Source organism: Falco punctatus, assembly GCF_963210335.1.
Source record: "Falco punctatus genome assembly, chromosome: 5".
In the NCBI taxonomy this organism is placed as follows: domain Eukaryota; kingdom Metazoa; phylum Chordata; class Aves; order Falconiformes; family Falconidae; genus Falco; species Falco punctatus.
This window is the reverse complement of record NC_137584.1, coordinates 18,460,738-18,478,554: the sequence shown is the minus strand read 5'-3', so window position 1 is coordinate 18,478,554 and position 17,817 is coordinate 18,460,738. Positions and strand designations below refer to the sequence as shown.

At 35.9% G+C, this 17,817-nt stretch overlaps 1 protein-coding gene across 5 annotated transcripts in view; it reads right to left on the bottom strand.

The window, feature by feature from the left end:
* The window catches only part of COL21A1 (collagen type XXI alpha 1 chain), a 190,004-nt gene that overhangs the window by 63,965 nt on the left and 108,222 nt on the right, over positions 1-17,817 (bottom strand). For all 5 annotated transcript variants that reach the window (XM_080389895.1, XM_080389898.1, XM_080389896.1 and 2 more), the window contains 3 exons: positions 17,436-17,489; positions 17,304-17,357; positions 13,522-13,575 (listed from right to left, as the gene is read on the bottom strand). In XM_080389895.1, coding sequence (XP_080246021.1) covers positions 13,522-13,575; positions 17,304-17,357; positions 17,436-17,489 — 162 coding nt within the window. The remainder of the gene's footprint in view (positions 1-13,521; positions 13,576-17,303; positions 17,358-17,435; positions 17,490-17,817) is intronic.

Here is a 17,817-nt window from a genome sequence, read left to right as displayed (position 1 = left end):
AATTGAAATAATATAACATTTTCCTCTAGTAAAAATTTTGATTTATAATAAAGCAATAAAGCAATAATTCCTGTTTAAAAAGTGAGACCTTCTGAAAAAATGAGAAAGTAGTAAAACATAAGATAAGCACAAACCCTTTAATTCAGAGGTCATCATCTGGGGGTGGGAAATCTACCAGCTTCTCTACTACTATTGTTGAATATTAGTAAATATTATAGTTTATTTTATGGCTTAAGATAGTATCTGCTTTTAGTTTATTTTTTTAATGAGGATGATCAGTGAGCATATTTTGCTGTGACTCCACCTTGTTTAAATTATATTAATTTAAAAAAACTCATCCATTGAGTAAGATTTAGACAGTTTTGTTAAGAGATGGTCACATTCTAGGCTGATGCACATTTACACAACAAAAATTCAAACTGTATCCCTAATGATTGCTTATAATTCAGGCAGTGACACAAGCCTCACAAAAGGCTCCCACCAAGGCACTGAGAAATTGTTATCAGAGTTTCAGTCTTAAAAAATCCATAGGCATTTTAAGAAGATTGCTAGAATGGTGCTAATTTTTACCCTACTCTTTCTTCAACAGGGTAACAGTTAATCAGGGTCAGCTGAAGGGTCGGGTTTAAAGCAGATAACTACAGACAAAAAGATGTTTTTTCTAGTATATAAGATTTTTCTGAATTATGTTTCAATCAAATGGCTCCTTCCACTCTGAAAAAACTGCAGTTCTGATTCTAGGAAGACACTAAAGGACATTACATGAATTACAGCAACAGAAGAAGATTCACAAAAGATATCTATCTACCCAGATGTTCCCATGATCCCTTTAAACACTCAAAAAAAATGACTGTTTATATATCCTTACTTGAAAAAGCATACTTGATGACACATGAGAGATTTACCAGAGGTATGTAAAAAGTACAAGTCAAGCCATAATTTGGATAAAAGTACAACAGTCAAGATACTTTTTAAAAGATTACAGCAAATCCTTGATAATCCTAATAGAATGAAAGATACAAACCAAATTTGGATAGTGGATAAAACTTTCTATTGGGGAAAATAGCAAAACATGTAAAAGAAATTCAATGAAGCTGCATCTGCCACTACAGAATAGTCGGAATTAATGACAAAGAAAAATACAAAGAAGCATTCCCACAGACATAATGAGCATCCACTTCACTAGAACAGCAACTTTAAATTAAATGCAAGACAAGATCTTTGTGGTTTTAAGACCAGAGTTTGCAAACTTTTTTTTTTTTTTTTTTTTTTTTTTGGCAAATGAGTTATTAAAAATAAAATACACATATGTTAAATGTGGAACACAGTGACCCCTGTTGCATTGCCAACAATACAGACATTGGAAAAGTGCAACTTGAAAGCTGGAAATACTAACAGGAAATGAAAACTGTGTATATCCTTCTACAGGCTGCAACTGGTGTCACTGTTTCTTGTAAATACCCTTCAAAATAATGCATCAGACTTGTCTGATCTTTGTGGATCCAAAGGTAGCCAGAGAAAGCTCGAGCCCCCAGCCCAGCAGGTGATACCATGATGCCTTTCCTCTGCCTGCCATGCCAGGCACCAGCCTTACAGACTGTGCAAACCAACATCTAATCTCTAAAGTCTAAAGAGTTTACACTGACTTCTAACAGCTGACAAACTGACCCATCTTTGACACACATAAACACACTGATATTTAAGCAGTTAAATGCTTTCAAAATGTTTTAATATTTATCCATTACTTAAATTACAGAGAAAAACTTGTGATGTGTCACACAATCTGAGTACCTTGCACATAAATAAGAGAGAGCAGGCTGAGGATGGCAGAGCTGCCTTGAAGGACACTGACAGCTGCTCTGCTCCTTGTACTCAACATGCCCAGCTGCCTGACGCTACAAAAATCGTAGTTCTGTTCACACAGGTCACATTGGTGTACAAGAATGCAATTTTCAGCCGTCCCCCTCTCCTGTAGTAAAAAGCCACTCAGTTAATTTAGCAGTGAGTAGGTTTAACAACAAATCATGCACTTTTTTCCATATGGTGCATACTGTGAAATTTGTTACAGGATGTAGCAAATGAAAACAGTAAAACTGTGTTCCAAAAAGGATTGTAAAATTGCTAGGGAATTAGTCCATTGCTGGCTATTAAGTAGGATAAACCAGCATTCATTTTTGGCTAAGGAAGTCCCAAAAGCTCTGACAGACAGAATTTGGCAGTAAATTACAGGCAAAAAAAATCATTTTCTACATACTCCTATCCATTGTCAGAGAAAAAGTTCTGTGATAACTCTTCTAGCCTGAGTCTGCTTGGCAATTCTTATCTGTTTAAGAAAAAGCTAAGAAATCTTGGTGCAGAGACTGGGATCAAGCCCTTCCAGAGTGAAAAGAAGGAAAATCACACCTTGACTCACAAAGCAATCACTTAGACTAAATTTAATTACTAAAACCAATTTACTAAAGCAAAAATTAATTTGCACAATAAGAGTCAAAGGTTGTTTCTTAAATGGTTTAATATTTCTGTAGTACCTTTCTTTATTCTTGGTCTTAGTGGATCTAATAACCTTGATTTTGCTGGTCCTGTAGTAATTTATTCCATATTGGTCCACTATGAGTAAAATGTGTCAAAATCCTAAAGTCAATCTTTTTTAACCTTGACCTAAGAACAGGATCCCATACACACTGCATTCCTTGTGCTTCATCAGCCCAGAGTACTATTGATTTGTGATACATAACTTTTTTAGAACAATGGCTAAGCACAAATATACAATATATTAACATTATCTATCTGAAAGATAAACAAATGCTGGTCATAACACACATAATAATGAAGACTTCCAATACAACATGATGTGGTACAAATGAAAAAATAAGTATTTTTGTCATATTCTTTTTTCATTTTGGGAAGGAGAGATCATGATATATTAATCTTAGCAGAAACATTAATTAAACCTTACAAATGGACTTAAATTCACTCTGATTAAATAGTTTCGGGTTTTGTTTCATTATGGATAGCAAGCCAGCTTGTATTCTGACAAGACTTTCCATATCTTCAATTCACTGTAATTTTAATACATAAAGATTATAAAAATGAAAACATTAATTGCTCCAAATTTCCCCAAATTTGGCAGCACTGTATCCACTTGAGTGCCTGAGCCTTGAGTATCAACTTCACAATTTCAGGCTTAAAGCTCTTTGTGGACAGGGACTGTCTTCATGGTTTTCTCAACAGAGATGAACCAACTACCTCAGTTACAAAACTATATCACAATATTGAGTATAAGCAATACTAACATGGTTTCTCTGATGAAAGAACCTTTAAGACTCATGAGTAGTGCAGGTCTCCCTTATTTAACTTTACTACATCTTTTCCTGTTTCTAAACTATGAAGTATGTGACAATCTATCTTAAGCAAAGAGCACGCTGTACAAGAATAACGCAGTGCTACTAATCATGAAGGACACATGGAAGAAGCACAACAAGAAACTAGTTACTCTGACAGTCCGGCTACCACCTGAACACAAAAATAACAAAGAAACCTCGCTTTGTTTGCTTGGTTTTTTCTTTCACATTTTGTGGAAGGTTTCAATTCAAATAACTTTAATTTAAAAATCTAAACTGTCTAAGCCAGTTAAAAGAAACAGGCAACTTCAGAAAAAAAACGACCCCTTCTGTTTGAGACAAGTATTTCATGATGGGATGAATAATCCTATGCAAATACTAATTTTGTATCAGAGAAGAACCATAACAGAGAGATAGACTAAATATGTCTACTTGACTATACAAGGTGAAAACCATTCTGGATAATTGTCAGAGTATAGACTGTAGATTAGATGCCCACATACAGTACTTGGTGCCCCAAAGGAGTTACAGCTAGGTTGCCTCATATCACTACCCTGACCACTGTTCTCAAGGAGGCTGTAACTCGGACCCTCTGAGGACACAGGTACAGCTCATCGTTTCTCTGGCTTGTCCCACATGTCGAAGAATGATGACTAGCAACAAAACTGGTTACCCTGGTACTACCCTGCTGAAGTTGGATCAGAAAGAGGAAAGGCAAATATCCTTTTGCTAGTCCTCTTTGTACTTGTGGTTAAGTAACTCGCCATAAACATGCTGAGAAGCACAGGATAGAACAGCAATATGTAAATGAAATAAACTGAAATAATAAATATTTATGGCTGCTACATTCTAAGTGTCTTCTCCATTGATAGCCTACTGCCTATATTTGGTTTCTAAGTATAGCAATCAGCTGAGGGAATCTGTTTGGTCTCCAGAGATAGTTACCTAAGCTGTAAATCAAAATGCAAATTTCTAGTGCTCATAGTGTATTAGAAAAGGAAGATAGAAATATAGGGGATGTGTTAAAGGCATTCAGATGTCTCTTCTTTTGATTATTCCCTGGTATGATCATTAACAGAGAAACAATTCATACCAAGAAGAGGGCACTTCCCCAGAAATCTGAAACACTATGTCCCTGTGTTCTGTAGAGCAACACTTTTTTGGTGTTTTTAGGAATTTGTCCTTGAGTCATACTACCAAGATTCAAATCTAATTTTATATTACTGTTGTATCGAAATGCAATGATACAAACCAGTGACAATCAATAACGTGTATGCCTAAAAATGAAATACGAAATTGCACACACAGTCAGCAATTGCATTGCGAACCATTAGCTCCCACAGCATTGCCCGTGACTACAGCAAATTACCAATGTACAGTTTAAAAAGCTTTGTCTGAATTTTGCATTTATACACCATAATTGTGGGGGGGTGTGGGGGGAACCTATAATTGCTCTGCTTTTATTCACAATAAATGATAATCTTAGAGCTAAAACTTTATTGTCTGACAAATATTTAAAGATTGAAAACATTTCCATTTTGCAGCACATGTTAAAACGATGCCAAAACATCCAGATCCATCTTGGTTTTCTGTAGCTGGCTTCTGAGATCAAACAAAATGAAAGACCATAGTAGTAGTGTTCACTGACTTGCCACTTAGGACAGGCATATTTTAATTACATATTCATGCATTTTGCAGTCAAACATAGTCTAACATACATGACACCGTGTGGTTGAAGACAGCTGCTGAGCAATAATCTTGAACACAAGTACTGTGAATTACAGATGAGAGCAATGCAAAAATTACATTCTTATTTATAATCCAGTAAACAAAATTAGTACGTTTTATGCCTTGTATTTTTTGCATAAAACCTACGGTCTAAATGACTGTTTATTGTTACAAAAAATATTTTTAATTCTATCAGCATAGATACTAGAAACTGAGGTATTTTATATACTACCTCTGCAATATGTGCGAGAGCAGAACATTAGCATAGACAAATACACAAATAATAAAGCTGGCATTGCTGCAAAATATTTGAACACAAAGAGAAAAGGGTATCTTGCCTATTATTTACTTGTAAATCCTCTGCCACAATCCACAAACGGGATCTTTACTCCAATGGCTGTCAAATATATTCTCCTTTACAAAAGAACTTTTTTCTTTTTTCTTTTTTTTCTCTTTTTTCCCAATAAACTGCAAAAATGCTACTTCAATGAATTCAAATACTTTCTCATATCGTACTTTGGTTAAAAGGTGATGCATATACAGCTAAATCAGGCCAAAATCATGTGATGATACTGCCACCCAATAGACACTGTTGGGTACTTTGGCCATCAGAAGTTCATCCAAATTTGGAAGTATTTCACTATGCATATATTTATTTTTCTGATCCTAGGCATAATGTTTTTGTTGAGGAATATACAAAATTAATTTTGTTAAAGATGTAATTTCTAACATGTTAGCTATATTACTGAAGGATTTGATGATGTCTTGCAGTGTTCCTTGAAAGCTGTGGGAGTTAAGAAGAAAACTGGGGGAAAAATAATGGACAAATGTTGCTGCTTCAAGATTAATCAGCACATGTGAAACGTTATTTACTGGAAGTATAAACACCAGCTTTCCTGGCACTAAAATGGCAGACGTCAGCCCAATACACAACATACACCAGTCCAACATTCTCTTCAAGCATTTTCTACTTCAGAAAATTTTTTCTTGGATGTATGAAACTAGCACACGAGTTCAGGAATGCCCTAAGTATTATTACTGACATCAGGTGGATCCAAAAGAATGCAAATGAGCCCTTTTTTAAGTATCACATGTCAAAGGGAGTGAATGTTAATCACTTAATGCATACCTATTTTATTCCAGTTCTATAGTAAAATTTTCAAGAACTTTAGTGGTTATTCTCAGCGGGGTGAATTAACCCGTTAAGCCTAGAAAGTATTAGATCAGATCAAATTACATTAAACACTCAAGGAAACACACACACACACACTATAGTTTTAATTCTTTAATCTTAGTCAGTTCAGCAACCAATCACATTTTTAACTGAGATGTGGGAGTAAAGAAACTTCTAATAAAGAATACAGGATCAATTTAAAGTTGTGTGGATTTGCCTGTTCAGGTCCTCAAAAATCTCCACCTCATTAAGTTCAGTAATTTTTTAGAATGTCTTTTTTTTTTTTCAGTCCAGGCAGTAACAAGTTAGCTAATATACTTTAATTGTATCTATATATCATTTGATCAAAATAACATAATACAACTCAAGGAAATGTTTCCGAATGATAATCAGTTACATTAAACTGACTTTTTCCCACTTAAAAATACATTAAAGGTCAAATTGTATAGCTATAATGGTCAAATACTGATAAACCATCTCTATAGAAAGGCCTACTGCAATATGAATACTAAGACAATCTAGTTTCTAGTAGTTATGTTTGTATGCGTGTGCATATTGCAGTCTCTGCTACTGATGTGAAGGTCTCCAGTCTCTGAAATGCATAAGCATTTAAATGGGCAAACATTTATATGTATTTTTGAGTACTATTACCATGAGACAGAATATCTGATGTGTATTGTATAAATCCATACTGCCAATTTGTTTCACTTAGTTTCATAGCAGATCTCTAGACTCCATCTTAGCCAAGCTTAGAACATGACAGCTGAAGGCTGAAGCTGCAGTATGAAGTGAATATGATCGTTCCCGCAGTGGGAAATACCACAAGTGGAACAATGTGTGTCACAGCTCTTACTCTACAGACAGTATAAGCTTATGCCAAAGCACTTCATCTGGGAATTAAAGCTCACTTTCAAGTACAGATAACTAAGAAGTATAATGCATAGAAGAAATTACACTCTTCACAAGAGTTTGTGGGTTTGTGTATAAACAGGACTAGTTCACTGGAATCACTTACAGAATACAACAAAATAAGCACTACCACTACAACTTCCTGCTTAAAAGATAGTTATGCAGTCTTTAACGAAGCTGCACCTTCAAGTGTTTGCTGCAGAACATTTATTTCAGAACCACACTGCTCTAACATATTTTTTAATTTATACAAGATGAACAAATTATTAAGAAACATTTTGACAAATTACAAGGATCTGGTTATTGTAATACAGCTCAGCAAGTCCACAGGGAGATTTCAAATTGCTCAGAGGTATTTCTATCACGATGTTTACAAACCAGATGCAGTGGAGGAGGAAGGCTGGTATGGAACTTCTATCACACATGAATTAGTAAGAAAAGTGCCAGCACAGCCGTAAAAAGGTCAATACAGCATACAAGCATAAAACAGACTACTACGAGTATTGTTTATAACTATTTATAGCAGATGCCAATCATGTCCATAGCAGGCTTACAACTACAGCTCCTTTCATAATTCCTTACATCTTTTAAGAAATTGCCTTTGTTAACATTGCATCTATAAAATAGTCTTAAATAAATAGCAGCAAGGTATGCCACCTATTCTCCACTTGATTTCCCAAAGTTATCTCATTGGAAATGGTAGTGACTGAAAAAATCCCAAAATAATACTTTTCTAAGTCTCTGTAGACAAAATAATAAAACAATATATACTATATAATTATAGAAAATTAATATAATTAATGTAATTGCATAGTGTGTGAAGACAGAAATAAAAAAAGTAGAAATCATGAGGGACAGACAGAAAGTGAGAATTAGATGGGAAAGAACTGTTAGTTTTACAACTTAGAAAAGCAGGAATTATTTTCCAAGTTCCATTAGGTCAGTGGGTCCAAGTTTATTACAGCATCCATTGTGGCCCCAGTCCAGACTGAATTCAATGGGAATCTTTCCATATGCTTTGGATCAGCCACTATGCTGTCATGCCTTATATCATTTTTGTCAACTGGGAATAACAGAGTAGTTCGTTCAGACTAGTCTGCCTGAAGTTCCAGAAGTCTTTAATTACCTGTTTATTTATAAGACCATTCTTATATTTATCTTCGTAACAGAAATTAACTCTGCTGAAAATGTAGTATGGAATGAATTTAGTTAACTTGTCAGTCAGAATGAAGAAGATAACGTAGGTTGCAAATAAAGTCTGTTAAAAATATATACACCTAAAGTGGACATAAAATTTGTAATTGACAGGAAAACCTGCATTCAGTCTAAAAAATATGGTTGAGCCTACAGCAAGCACTGTGTAATAAAGAATGATTATTGCAAGTCTTGTGCTGCCAAAGCTGTCATCTTCCTCTTCCTAAAGTGGGAACAAGACTAACAACATCTGTTATAGTAGCTACAGTAATCAGAAAGTCATCAGCAAGACTCTGCCCTTTCTACTCCAACAATTCAGAAATCAGAAGAAACAAAGAAACAATCACTAAAAAACTAATTCAACTAGCCAAACCTACTTGTAAAGAAATACGGATATATGGCATATGCCTACCAAAGTCTTACTGCATCAGCTGTTTTTGTCGAAAAAACCACCCCACCTGAATAACCATTTCACCTTATTCATAAATTTATTTACAGGCGAAAGCCAGAATTTTCAACAAATGAATCAGGCATTCTTTTGAGACCCACAAGACATGATTTGCAGACCAAATACTAGTCCTTACTTCTCTTATGACTGTATGGTGACACCTTTGAAAAGCAGGCCATCAGTATTCAGAGTTCAGCTGCTACTATCAAGGCATCTCAGATTAGTGGAAAAGAATTAATATTAGATTTGAAGCTAAGAGTTTTGATAAACTCACACCAACCAGTTTGCTGAGTCTCTTGATCACTTTTCTTTTAAAGAATGATGGGACTTAATTTGTTCTAAATATATTACTTAGAAAGAGAGTGTTATTTCATAGCAGTGCCTACTTTAAGGTAATATAAAACTTGAATGAGAATTTAGTACTCGGCAACATTTTCACAAGTATTAAACCCATACAACACACGATCTTTTGAGCACTGGAAATCCAACAGGATTTTTATGCTGAGAGATTAAAAATAGAAATACAACAATAATCAGACTAGGCGCGTTAAAAAATAAACTGAAAACCACACATTTTTCAGAGGATGCATTGATCTAGATCTGGCATTCCTGATGCAGTTATAAGAGATCAAAAGACAAACTGGAAGTGTATAACAGTGGGAATCAGGTCAGAAGCTGAAAGCCATGTTACGCTGTTATCACTGGCATAAATGAGGCCACATCTGAAGTCTTGTGATGTGACCTAAATATTAAGGACAACCTCTACCATTTTAAGTGTTTGCAGCTGTATTTCTGAAAAATGGGATTTCTGGAGAGTAAACATGAACAGTTGCAAACTTTTAGACATACTACCTGTGGCAGGACAGCATATGTTAGGCCTAGAAGAGTACTATAAGCATCCTGCCAGCTTCACCCACAAGCACTCACTTCAGAGTTCCCATCTGCATAACTGTAAACACAAGAAGTCGTCTAACACAGCTTCCACTGAAACCAAACTCTGACAAAATTCTACCTATGTTAAAAAGGACAGCCAGGTTGAAACTAAGCTCAAACAAATATTGATTTATTGTATCCTTGAGACAGTTACCCCCTCAAAAAACTGTATTTATCAAAACTGTCATCAGCAAGATAGATGACTAGTCATTAAACTGCTCAAGTGACAGCACGGCCTATTTTTGTCATCAGTAAAATGAGCCTGATTAGTGGCTTTATTAAATGCTATCTAAATTATTCTGTCCATACTGTCAAACTTTATTCTTACACAGAGTGGGTAGAATTGGATGGTCTGACTATTTAGGGAAGACAACCACATCAGTTGGAATTATTTACTTACCTTTATAACCTACTTTTTCCTGTTCATAAATTTGGGGATTAATAAGAGTAACAATATACCAGAAAGTATGTTGTCCAGAAAACAACCACACCTCCCAGAGGCTGGAGGCAAAGGGAGTTTAATTCAACTGGGCTCTTCATCCTAGACAGTTGCTGCTTCTTAGATGCTGTCTCAAGATGCATTCCTTTCGCAGCCATGCTCTCTTTATTTGCTAAAGCCAGAGGGATCATAAGATGGCTATTTCTAAAAAGACCAACCTACCAAATTAGGACATGCCTAATGCTATCGTGGCTGAATGGAAGAAATAAAGGATGTTTGCATGTATGTTTGTGTGGGTGGGGTATCCTTGCAACCTGCTGAGCAGTCCCAGGGCCACAGTTGCCTCTGGCTGGTTAATGATACAGTCACACAGTTTAAATAGTATTATCCAAGGCCTGTCTTGAGCTTAGCCAGCCTATTTGGTGATCACAGGGAGAGCACAGCAGAGTCCAGTCCCTCTCTTCCACATCACTGCCCTAACTACTAGGGTATCCCACCAGAGGAGATCACACTGAATTGCACAGAACAGGAGCAGAGAGGAGGTGTTTACACATTATACATCAAATACACATTGGAGGAACAACAGAAACAACAGAAGCAGTAAATTGCACAAGACATCCCTCACAGCCCCCACAATCCATCTCACTTTCCAGCAGATGGAAATCCAGTTACCCTCTACGTCAATAGGGGAGCCCACATATCCCATAGCTGAGGATAGCGTTCATTTTGCACAGCCGAAGTACGCTTTTACCACAAAGCTGCTGCACAGAAATGCCCTTTGCTCCTCCTCCAGGCTCTAAATAGATGGGAGCACCATGTCTGCACACACAGTCTGGTGCTACAACATTAATAGAGGTAGACAAGCAGGTATGACTAGGTGTTGTGGTTTCCAGCAACTAAGTACTACACAGCTATTCACTCACCCCCACCCCATCCCTGCCCAGTGGGGTGAAGAGGAGAATTAGAAAAAGGTAAAACCTGTCGAAAGAACAGTTTAATAATTGAAATAAAGTAAATAATAACAACAACAACAATCATTGTAATGAAGAGGAGAGGGAGAGACAGAAATAAAACCCAAGGGGAAAAAAAAGGTGATGCACAACACAATTGCTCACCATGCACTGACTGATATCCAGCTAGTCCCTGAGCAGTAATTGGCAGCTCCCAGCCAATTCCCCCCAGTCTATACACTGAGTGTAAGGTTCTAAGGTATGAAATATCCCTGTGGCTAGTTCAGATCAGCTGTCCTGGCTATGCTCCCTCCTGGCTTCTTGTGAACCTCCTCACAGGCAGAGCCCAGGAAACTGAAAAGTCCCTGACTTTGGGTATGCGCTACTTAGCAAAACTAGAACATCAGTGTGTTATCGACATTTTTCTCACACTAAATCCAAAACACAGCACTGTACCAGCTACTAAGAAGAAAAGTAATCCTATCCCAGCTGAACTCAGGACACTAGATGTCTGACACTTCCTACTGGTTACCTTGAGGCAATTTCCTGGTCAGCATGTAGACTTTCAGATCTTCAGAAGAATTTCCTCTGATTATAAACAAAGCATATAGTGCAGTCTGGTTTGCCCTTGTTAGGATTGTGTAAATCTTTTGTAGTTGTTTATATATTGGAAGTCTTCCTCTATATTATGTTGTGGTGATTTTAAAAGACTTAGTGATTTTAATGTCTTACATCTGCTACTTCATTTCTTTTTAAAGCAAAAGTATGGGACTTAAGTGATGGGTTTAAATTGCTGTTTAAGTTGTTATATTGTGAAGCATTTACATTAATTTTAAACAAAATTATATTTCTTTAGTAGGTACAGGTCAGACTTAACCAAAGCTATCAGATCAGAAAGACAGCTATTAAAGTATTAAATACTTAGTTTTCCCTAAGTCAGAAAGGCCCTCCCCTTGTTATTTTTTAGATTATTTTTTTAAGAAAATCACGACCAGCTAACATTTTTTCTAAAAATGAAAAGAGATAAAAAAAGGCTAGAGACAACAGAAGCAGTCTTTTTACTATCTCAACACATTTGTTATGGCATACTAATAATATACCAAAACCTTTTCACTTTTATTTTATGGTTTTTAATTAATATGCACTTTCAGCCTTTCTTACATATGAAGATACCATAGATCATAAAAGGTTAATACATCTCACAGTTATCTGCAGCAGAAAAAGAGGAAAAAATAAAGCCAAGTAAGGAATTATGTGCGTTCTTCACTTAAGCCAGCCAAGTAGGAAAAAAGTCTCTTGGGAGCGATTGTCCAGCTTTTTTCAGTCTAGTCACAAAGTTTTATGAGGTTTTGGTGAATATATAAAACACTTAAATGAAAAAGCTTGAGAACTTTTCAGCTGGGAGTGTTATTTCCATCTCCTAGATGTCAAAACTCTCTACCAAATTTCAGTACCACATAACACATACTGCCTCTCATTATATTCAATACCACAAAATTTTCAGAATTTATAAATCTGTACCTCCTTATCTTACAATTGAAAAGGTAATTCAAAATGTAATTCATCTGGAAGGCAGCATTCCACCAACTGAGCTCCATTTACTGATCTTGGCCTACAGAAGAATTACTGATGGTTTGAAGACAGCTGTCTCTCTCTCGGCACTCAAGGCTTTCAGCTGTTTCTACAGATATCTTGGCTCCTCTGCTTCAAGCAAAGTCTGGTGGCCTTCAAGAGCCAAACAAGGAAACAAGGAGGAGAAAGCCTAGCTATCACATATAAAAAGAAGGAAAAATCAGCTGCCCTGAGGAGTTGCCCAAACGTCAGTAGAGGAACAATGTCTTTGGGAACAGGCAAAGCAAAAATGCAGCAGCATGTACCCCAGCTAAGCAAGAAGAAGAGAGATACAGATAACATGGACAGTGTCACAAGATGCAAGGAATTAAAAGGCCAATAAAACTTGACAAAGGAGAGGGAGAGACAGTGAAAAATAAACCTTAAAAGCACAATTAACAAATATATGAAAAAACATATAACATTTGCAGAAATTAGAGTTAAAAACACCCAAAATCTTTCCTTATATAAGTAACTATCAATATTTAACCACACCATTCTAATAATAGGAAAGAAGTCAATAATAAGACCATTTTATAAAATATATACAAATTGGCATAGAACAGCAAAATAGTTAAGGTATCTTTGACTTTAAAGGCTTCTTTATTTCTTTTACTAAATCCAAATTTAAAGATGAACACCAGAAAATAAAAAAGCACTTTTTCAAAAATGTATGTATCAACCAATTCAAATCAACATGGATGAAACATGATGTACAGCATCTATTAACTAAAAAAACCCCACAAACCAAACAAATCAGTACATAAGGATATGTCAGCTATTTAATCACTTACGGGCTCTCCCCGATGTCCTTCTAGGCCTGGAGATCCAGGCTGTCCGGCTTCTCCCTTTAAAATAAAAAAGGCTGTTAAATACTTTATTATTAAAAAAAAAAATCTTCCTTAGGATAATAAAAATAATTATTACAAATAGTATATTATAAGTAAAATGTAAACCCAATAAAAATGATCAGGCTTCATCAACAAACATCTCTTAAAAACAGCCTCAAATACGTAAGTGTTGTCAATCTGATATTCCCTCATGCTGCATCCTACAGACAGCTGTCAGTTTGCAAAAGGAGAGACAATTGTCTTTTGAATCAGAATAGCAATTACTGGTTGAAAAAGCACATAAAACAGTAATAAATTGCTGTTGTCTAATTGTTAGTACAATAGTCTGAAAACTATTTCAAAGCACTTCAGAACACAGCAGTACCAGACGTGATCAAACCTTTATGTCCTTACTCAAAACATGTATGACAGTAAAAATATTGTGAAAAACTGAAAAATAATTCCAGAAATAAAAGCACATAAAACAAATTCAAAGATAATTGCATATATATATATATATATAAATAATATGGTAATAATTAACTTAAAATTACAAGAACTGGACTTGACATAACAATGGGTAGCATCTGGGTTTAAGCTATGCTTTTTTTCCACATTCTTTCCCAGAATGAATATTGTAAGAAAACAGGAAAGCTCCAGCAGAAATTTCCTTCAAAGACAGCCTGTTTGGTAAGGCTCTGAATTTGATTACAGACATAGAATAAAACATTGTTTTATAGCAAGCAGATGGTGACGTCAAGCTGACAAAATGTTTGAATGAAGACTATGGCTTCTGTTAACTACTATAACATAAAATTAATAAATCTAATGAGTATGTCATATTTCTGTACTATAATACTTAAGAAAATAGTCAAGAAAATGTCTTTCAGTTTAAATGTACACAGGTTCACACAACTAATATACCGAATTATCTGTATACTGTTTACAAGTATACAGATTACAAGTACAAAAAAAAAAAATACTCTCCAAATTCATGCTTTATTAACATAATACTTCACTTTAAAGGGCCACCAGTGACACTTAAAATTTTAAGTTAAACAACTGCAACTATTACTTGTCCATGTTATTAAATACCAGAGAGGAAAAAAATCTATTTTTTTTTTCTACTTTCTATAGCACCAGAAAAGGAATTTCTCCACCAACTCATCAGAGAGAGGGGAGGGGGGGTGGGGGTGGGGGAGGGGGGGGTGGGGGGGGTGGGGTGGGGGGGTGTGTGTGTTTTAATAAATTAATGTAGGCAACTAAGCTCCTATCACAGAAGTCAAGACAATTGATGGAGACTTGATTCAGCTGACCAGCCATCAGGAGCTCAATTTCATTGCCTACACACAGAGATTTGCTCATATTTCAGATACCCAAGGGTGTCTTGTTTGGATTCCTACTCCCACTCCAGAAAGGCATTTGCTTTCCATACAATCTATGACATATTTGTCAGCTCCCTTAGGATGCTTTGTACACTAATGCATCTCAAATGCACCAGACACTTTTATATACACAACTAAACTGGCGGTACCTACAAGTTTGCCTTGTTTGATCTGTACTACTCTCCAGGCTCCACTGGCATTACATTGACATTAATGGCAACATAAGTAGCTACTACATCCATAGACGCAAACTCAGCTGAGTGTTTTCAGAATGTCTGTTAAATTCTCTTTGCTTGATATATTGCAAATGTCAGTGATAAATGCTCTTGTAGATATATATTAATAATGACAATTTGTAGGCAGGTACCAATGAGATTTGAAGATCAAAATGGAATTAATCTAGCAGTAGTTAAAACTAAATCAAGTAACACATAAAGAATTCCTCCAGGATCATAAAAATAATCTGCTGACGGTTGCTGAAGGTAACTTCAGAAAAATGAGCAATAAGAAAATATTTTTTTCCATAATTAAGATTTACAACTTCTTTTGCTAACATATTTTAAGGGTGTAAACTTCAGGGCAGTTAAAAAAAAACAGTACACCAATTTGACATAAAATAAAGTTACACCATTACCTTTAAGCACAGTCTCATTTGGCCTTCCAAAGAGAACAAATAAACCAAGAAATATTCAGTTTACCTACATTAAAAGGTAAAATTTTATACATACTTTTAAAGGCTGTTATTTTAGATGAGTTTTCCTAATAAATTTTTCAATTGCTTAGTTATACATTGAAGTTGGGCAATTTTTAGAATAACAGTGCTGTAGTGTTGCATGTAAGTTTTAAGTTCCCCCTGTAATTTCAAATGAAGATACCTATGTGTGTTTTTCTACCTGAAGTTGTCTAGAGATATGTTAGGGATCTAAGATCCCATTACAGTGAACAGGGCCTTGATTCAGATACCTAATCACAAATGCCTGGTGCTGTCTGAGGTGCTCTAGGGCAGCCAAGGCTTTCACATTCAGCTGGCAGGTACCACCTACAGGAAACCTGTGTCCTTCTGAAATGGCACTTACAGGTCACCTGGGGTACCCAAAACCAGCAAATAGGACTGCAAACTTCTGAGTGATCTCGCAAAAGTTATAGCAGCTAACAGTCAGCAACTGAATTACTTTAGAGGCTCCATTTATTATATTTACTAAAAGCTTGATTCAGTTGTTGACACATGGATGTGTAGAGTTATTTGCTGCTGCAAATTAGGGTGAAAAATTCTTCACCATGAAGACAGTCAAGGATGGAACGAGCTGCCCAGTTGTGCAGCCTCCATCCTTGGAGGTTTCAAGACCCAGCTGAGCAACCTGGTATGGATTTAGTGCTGTCCTGTCTGTGAGATGCCCCAAAGTCCCCTCCAGCCTGAGTGAGGCTGGGATACTGCTGGATCCACCTTGTTGTCAGCTGCTGCCTGGAAGGGTTTAGGTCTCATAGGTCTTGTGTCATATCTCCTTGCTGCAGCAGGTGTTACAGATATGCCATGGTATCCCCAACTGCTCCAGACAAGCACAGTCACAAAATGGAAGACCCAGATCTCCAACAGCAGCAATAGGAATTCAGACAAATGCACTTAAAAGTACACTTGCATTTTTGGACACTGAAGCAACGTTAATCTTGAGCAGCCCTACAGAATTTATTATTATTGTTGTTGTTGTTAAAATATTATAGGAACAAAGCTGCTGTTAAAAAGCTTCTTTAGATCAATTCAACTGAACATTTATATCTCATATTAATATTTTTTTTTTCTGTGAACTTAAAACTCATACTGTTAAAGTCCATCTTTTCACAGATTAGAACAGTGCAAACATCTGGGTACACAAAAAATACCTGATCCTGTAGTCTTTTCTACAGTAGAAAGATACTTAGAACACTTGAAAAACTGTTCTAAATTAAATATAAAGGGCACTGCACCGTGAAGAGAAACATAAATATGAATGCAACACTGAAGATGTTTTCCCCTATCTTTCATCCAGCTCCCTTCAAAAGCAATAATAATAATTAGATTACTTTCTTCTTAACTTTCTGCAGCATATGCTTGTATATAAATCTCATTAACAGATTCACAGAGCTAAACACAAACAGGCTAAGGGACATGAAGTATAAACAATCTCTGATAATCACTAATACACTCTTAATAAAAGCTTTGCACCTATGCACAAACCAACAGAAGTCTGCCTATGGAGGGCAGTAAACTTTGGCGTTGCCCAGTAACACACATTATTTTAACCTCACAGAATAAAGTGGGTATATTTAGACCAATAGAAATGCTATTGAAGATTTTGCCAAGATATGAATATACATTGTACATACCTTGAAACCAGGACTTCCCGGTAATCCATCTTTCCCACTTCTGCCAGGGTCTCCCTGTGGGAACAGTTAACAGTCATCAGTAGGTGAATTAACAAGCAAAAGTTAAAGCTAAATTGTCTTTGCAAAACTTACGGATCGCCCAGGCATTCCTGGAAACCCCGTATCACCTTTCTCTCCTTTTGAACCCTGAGAAATACAGCAAACAAAAACTAAGTAGTGCTGCAAATTCAGTGTATTTAACCTATTAATCATGTATATTATTTCTTATTTTGAAAATGTATGGAAGATCTGTTTCTTTTTCAAATCAGGCAGTGGTCAATTAATAACTACACCCTGTTACAGAAACGTAAATGTGCTCTAAAATTACAGAAATGTGAAGACAGACCCTCTACCAAATTGCTTAAAACTCTAGACCAATAAATAGATGAAGAAAACATAAGGATACGTGAAAACTGTTAACATTGGATGACCAAAATATGCTCTCTGAAACACAAACATTTACATACAAGCACAC